This window comes from Chrysemys picta, chromosome 1 (genome assembly GCF_011386835.1).
Source record: "Chrysemys picta bellii isolate R12L10 chromosome 1, ASM1138683v2, whole genome shotgun sequence".
Classification (NCBI taxonomy): Eukaryota; Metazoa; Chordata; order Testudines; family Emydidae; genus Chrysemys; species Chrysemys picta.
Window position 1 is genome coordinate 120,434,117 of NC_088791.1, and position 6,609 is coordinate 120,440,725.

At 46.4% G+C, this 6,609-nt stretch overlaps 1 protein-coding gene across 1 annotated transcript; it reads left to right on the forward strand.

The window, feature by feature from the left end:
- Positions 1–3,764: 3,764 nt before the first annotated feature.
- LOC135975820 (uncharacterized) lies at positions 3,765–5,562 on the forward strand. Its single transcript, XM_065568395.1, has 2 exons — positions 3,765–4,327; positions 4,917–5,562. The coding sequence occupies exons 1-2, from the start codon at positions 3,787–3,789 to the stop codon at positions 5,417–5,419; spliced, it is 1,044 nt and encodes a 347-aa protein (XP_065424467.1). The 5' UTR covers positions 3,765–3,786; the 3' UTR covers positions 5,420–5,562.
- Positions 5,563–6,609: the final 1,047 nt, after the last annotated feature.

Sequence of the window (6,609 nt, forward strand, 5' to 3'; positions counted from 1 at the left end):
AAGGAAGAGGAATAGTTTAGTGTTCCCAGGGGATGAAGTAGAACTAATGGGATAAAAATAAGCAGAGGAAAATTTAGGATGAACCAGAAGGAAATATTTCTTAATGGCAAGGTACGCCAGACTGTGGAAAAGGCTCCCTAGAGAAGCCTCAATTGCTTGAGTAAGTTAAAACTAGACAAGACAAAACACTTGAGAATATACTGTAAGGAACAGTCCCATACTGCTGTTACCCAACAGGCATTTTACACCTCTAACCTGTATGATTCCACTAACATTAATTGCCATTAGGGTGGTGAATCAAAAATACAACTCCTAAATGTTCCCAGAGGCATCATTACATCCAGTTCTCTGCTTACTGCATTCTAACAAGTCATTTTGTGGGGAGAATAACAATAAATTGAGACACCTCAATGTAGTGATCAGTTCCTGCCAATTGGTGCCAAATTAATGAATATTCTTGGAGTAATTTAATTCTGGTGTTGTTATATGTTAACAGCAATAATACTTAGGCATTTGTAGAAGCAGTTTCATCTGAGATGCTCAAAGTGCTTTCCAAACCTTAACTAATTTCTAGATGGAGAAATCTAGGGTTGGAATAATCATGGTCCTCTAGGAAAAATCCTGGGATGGGATGGGGGTTGTCCTATGACCACAGGGATGTTAACAGGCCACTTCACCTTGAATGTTCCCTTAGAATATGAGCTAACTACTTATGCTAAACTGTTTAATCTTGGCTGTGACACTCTTAGGCTATGTCAAATTTATGTCACGCAGGGGTGTGAATATTCCAAGCCCTGACAGACATAAGTTACACCGGCATAAGGGGTAGTGTACACAGCACTATGTCAGCAGGAGAGTTTCTCCTGCTTACATAGGTACCGCTGTTCATTGGAGGTGGTTTAATTATGTCGACAGGAGAGCTCTCTCCTGTCAGCACAGAGCAGCTACACAAGAGATTTTACAGCGGCACAGCTGCATCGATACGGCTGTGCTGCTGTAAGCTCTCTAGTGTAGACATAGCCTTAGTACCTTTCCCAGACCTGAAGAAGAGCTCTGTGTAGCTTGAAAGCGTGTCTCTCTCACCAACAGAAGTTGGTCCAATAAAAGATATTACCTCACCCACCTTGTCGCTCTAGTATCCAGGCAGCAACATGGCTACAAAATAAAATGTTATCAATATAATTTTAATCACTTTTATTTCTAGGGCCAATATGCTCAGGGGACTGTAGAACATCTTTAAAAACGTAATACAATAATATAAAACACTGTGATAAAAGTAGATGACTCCCATTTTACAGATGCAAAATCAGAGAGGCTAAGTGACTTGCCTGTGATCACTCTGCCTGGGGAAGAACCAGGATAGCCTGACTCCTGAAGTTGGTAGAAGAGCAGGAAATTGAACACAGGTCTTCCACAGCCTAGGCTAGCACTGGACCATCATTTCTCTCCCTCACCATATATATAAAATGTAGCTACTGACTTTTTCAATCCTTGGCATCATTATAAAAATCTTTACATTCTTTTAAGTCTACAGATAGGCAAAACAGTGTGGATCAGAACCTCCTCGCCCACCAAAAAAGCTAACCCTTTCTTCCATATTTAGAGATGAACTCAAACTACATCCTTTTTTAGGTTCTGAAATGTACAGAAACTCTATTTACAGTGACACCGGTGAATGAAGTTTTTTTAATCCACATAACAGAGGAAGTACACAATTCCTTACAACTGCCACTTCATGGTTTCTCTGGCGTGTTCTATTTACCTGGCCCATTCAGCTCTTGACACTTGAACTGTCACTCTCAAGAAGGTTGCCCAATTGTACTAGAAAATCTGTAATGTGGACAACTGTCCACACAGGACTGAACTGAGACCACTAAATTCATTTCACTTTGGCTAGGTACAAGTCCTCAGATGGCTACATTTTCTACTTATTTTCTGACTTGGGCTAGATTTGAACCAGAAACATAAAATTAAAAGGTTCTGTAGTCCAGTACCAAGCCCTGAGCCACCCATTTGCCTGCCTTTAATATTTATAAAAGTTTTTCCTCATTTTTTCTTTAAAGGAATCCTTCAATGCTCTGTCTCAGCCAGCCATACCATACAGGAGCCCTGAATTGAAAGTAGACTCTTTGACCTTTTATTCTCAGGCCAGGGAATGAGGCATGCCATGCAGCAATAGAGTACTGCCCAGGGGCAGAGTGTAAGTAAGTTACTTGGACAGCATCCCTTGCCAGCTGATTCACAGAGTGGAATCTGCATAAGCTCTTGAAAGGAGATGCTCATTAGTATTCCTAGCCAGAGGCAACATGCTACAACTCAGCAAGAGGAAGGGTCAGGGGAAGGGGAGAAAAAAAGGCAAAGAATTGAAGGCCTCATAGAACAAGTCAATATCCCAGGACAAGTGGACCCTTTGTTAATGGAAGAAGAACAGGCCATTCTCCACTTGGAAGAACTGTTAAGATAGAATGAAAACAAGGAGATATTCTCTGTTCTATTTTTATCAATAACCCAAGAGTATCAGACTGGGGTGGCCCCTTCCCCTAGGAAACTTGCACAATTTAATAGTGCCAAACAAAGAGGACAGGGAATTCCAAGGAAGATCAACCCTCCTGCTGCAGATGATGTAATGGTGAAAACTCTCCATTCAGCTCTAAACATTGCAGGGATATATTCTCTTTCTAATCCATGCTCTTTTCCTCTGCCCTCCCCCTTCTCCAATCTCCTGTACCATCCTCCCCTTTGGCGATGGAAATTTCCATCCTCTTTACAGCAAGTGAAGGCTTTTTTTTGCTAACACTGGGAGCTGTATGAAGACTACAGTGATGCATATGCTTTTGTCTGAGAGCATGCATCACCTGCCATTCCCCTCCCCAACTTCTTGTAAAAGAAAAAAAAAGATGGTGAGGGAGGTGGTTATGTTATAGTTATTCATTTTCTTTTGATCTAAATGATATATCACTTTTCCTATTAGGATTTAATTTGCTTTAGCATGAAGGGATCAGCAAGTGAGTTCTGTTTTAATTAGACAGGTACTAAACAGTTTGATAGTAATTTGAATACTGACAAGCTACAGTGTTCACTGGTCCATGAACAAAAATGATATTACAGTGTTCAACCTCCTTGAAGGAAAAAAAGCCTTTAAATATTTTACATACAGAAAGAAACAGAAAGGCAAGATGTGCTGAATGGTCAGATGAAATGTGGGGGCCATTACACAGAGGTTAAACCTGGTGAGGTTAAACCTTGTAACCACCAGTTTGTATTGACATCTGTTCACAAGCTGACATGCAGTATCTGCTGAATTTAGAGAGGGTGAAATTAAAATTAAGGAAGAGGTTGTGGTTTTAGTAATGTTCAGGGAGTATCCCCTCCATGTTCATGACCAGGATTTTGGAGCAACCAATATAGACACCAAGGCCTGGTCTACACTACGGGTTTAGGTCGACTTTAGCAGCGTTAAACCGAATTAAGCCTGGACACGTCCACACAACGAAGCCCTTTCTTTTGACTTAAAGGGTCCTTTAAACCGGTTTCTTTACACCACCTCTGACGAGGGGATTAGCGATAAAACCGGTCTTTGCGGGTCGGAATTGGGGTAGTGTGGACGGAATTCGACGTTATTGGCCTCCGGGAGCTATCCCACAGTGCTTCATTGTGACCGCTCTGGACAGCACTCTCAACTCAGATGCACTGACCAGGTAGACAGGAAAAGACCCGCGAAGGTTTGAATTTCATTTCCTGTTTGCCCAGCGTGGAGAGCACAGCTCATCAGCACAGGTAACCGTGATGGAGTCCTCCCAGGATCGCAAAAGAGCTCCAGCATGGACCGAACGGGAGGTACGAGATCTGCTCGCCATATGGGGAGATGAAGCAGTGATAGCTGAACTCCGTAGCAGTAAAAGAAATGGAAAAGTATTAGAAAAGATCTCCAAGGCCATGAAGGACCGAGGCCATAACAGGGACACACAGCAGTGCCGCGTGAAAATTAAGGAGCTACGGCAAGCTTACCACAAAGCCAGAGAAGCAAACGGAAGGTCCGGGGCAGAGCCGCAAACTTGCCGCTACTACGCGGAACTGCATGCGATCCTAGGGGGTGCAGCCACCACTACCCCAACCGTGTGCTATGACTCTCTCACTGGAGAAACACACAGGGAAGACGGTTCAGGGAACGAGGAAGATGACGATGGAGGTACTGTAGGTAGCTCACAGCAGCAAGGAAGCGGAGAAACCGGTTTCCCCAACAGCCAGGATATGTTTGTGACCCTGGACCTGGAACCAGTAACCCCCGAACTCACCCAAGACCCTCAGGGCACACAGGAGACCTCTGGTGAGTGTAACTTTGTAACTATTTGTAAACATTACAAAAAAAAAGCAAGCGTGTTTAATGATTACTTTGCCCTGGCAATCGCGGCCAGTACATCTACCGGAAAAGTCTGTTAACGTGTATGGGGATGGAGCGGAAATCCTCCAGGGACATCTCCAGAAAGCTCTCCTGGTTGAAATGGGGTGATTTTATTAAGGGGACATTCAGAGGCGCCCGTTCCTGCTCTTCTGACCAGAAATGTTCCCCGCTGTGGGGGGGGGAGGGGTGAAGTGATCATCCCAGAGAATTGTGTGTGTGTGTGTGGGGGGGGGTGGTTTACTTGTGTTTGTGCCGCATGTTAACCGGGAAACCGCAGCCCCCTCCTTTTACATTGAAACCCCATTTTAAATGGACAACCCAATTCATCCTTGATATGGGAAATGCGCTGCTGTTTGCAACCTTTCCCGCATGTTAAGAAGGTTAAAAAAGCCAAAACACTGTGGCCTACGATGGCTGCCTGCAAGCCGAAATATGCGACCTTGTAATGAAAGAGTGTACCCATTGTTCTCTAAAATGTGTCTTTTTTAACCACCTCTCCCTTCTCCTCCGCCAGCTGCAAATGTTTCTCCTTCGCAGAGGCTCGTGAACATTAGAAAGAGAAAACGTAGGACGAGGGACGAGATGTTCATGGAGCTGCAGATGTCCGCCCAGGCTGATAGAGCACAGCAGAATGCGTGGAGGCAGTCAATGTCGGAGATGAGAAAAGCCCAATATGAACGAGAGGAGAGGTGGCGGGCTGAATCGCGGGAAGAACAGAGCAAGTGGCGGGCTGAAGACGATAGGTGGCGTCAGCTTGCAGACAGACGGCAAGAGGCAATGCTCCGTCTGCTGGAGCATCAAACTGATATGCTCGAGCGTATGGTTGAGTTGCAGGAAAGGCGGCAGGAGCAGAGACCGCCGCTACAGCCCCTGTGTAACCAACAGCCCTCCTCCCCAAGTTCCATAGCCTCCTCACCAAGACGCCCAAGAACACGGTGGGGGGGCCTCCGTCCACCCAGTCACTCCACCCCAGATGATCGCCCAAGCATCAGAAGGCTGGCCTTCAATAAGACTTAAAGTTTTAAAATGCAGTGTGTCCTTTTCCATCCCTCCTCCCCCACCCATCCCAGGCTACCTTGGCAATTATCCCCCTACCTCTGTAAGGAACTAATAAAGAATGCATGAATGTTAAAAAAAAATGACTTTATTGCCTCTGCAAGCGGGAGGGGAGGGTGGGGTGGGGTGGTTGGTTTACAGGGAAGTAGAGTGAACCGGGTCGGGGGGGGGGCGGGGTTTGGAGGGTTCATCAAGGAGAAACAAACAGAAGTTTCACACAGTAGCCTGGCCAGTCACAAAACTCGTTTTCAAAGCTTCTCTGATGCGCACCGCGCCCTGCTGTGCTCCTCTAACCGCCCTGGTGTCTGGCTGCGCATAATCAGCGGCCAGGCGAGTTGCCTCAACCTCCCACCCCGCCATAAAGGTCTCCCCCTTACTCTCACAGATATTGTGGAGCGCACAGCAAGTAGCAATAACAATGGGGATATTCTTTTCGCTGAGGTCTGAGCGAGTCAGTAAGCTGCGCCAGCGCGCTTTTAAACGTCCAAATGCACATTCCACCACCATTTGGCACTTGCTCAGCCTGTAGTTGAACAGGTCCTGACTCCTGTCCAGGCTGCCTGTGTACGGCTTCATGAGCCATGGCATTAAGGGGTAGGCTGGGTCCCCAAGGATCACGATAGGCATTTCAACATCCCCAATGGTCACTTTCTGGTCCGGGAAAAAAGTCCCTTCCTCCAGCTTTCGAAACAGAGCAGAGTTCCTGAAGACGCGAGCATCATGTACCTTTCCCGGCCATCCCACGTTGATGTTGGTGAAACGTCCCTTGTGATCCACCAGGGCTTGCAGCAGCATTGAAAAGTACCCCTTGCGGTTTACGTAGTCGGTGGCTTGGTGCTCCGGTGACAAGATAGGGATATGGGTTCCGTCTATGGCCCCGCCACAGTTTGGGAATCCCATTTCAGCAAAACCATCCACTATTGACTGCACGTTGCCCAGAGTCACTACCCTTGCTATCACCAGGTCTTTCATTGCCCTGGCAAATTGGATCACAGCAGCCCCCACAGTAGATTTGCCCACTCCAAATTGATTCCCGACTGACCGGTAGCTGTCTGGCGTTGCAAGCTTCCACAGGGCTATCGCCACTCGCTTCTCAACTGTGAGGGCTGCTCTCATCTTGGTATCCTGGCGTTTCAGGGCAGGGGAAAGCA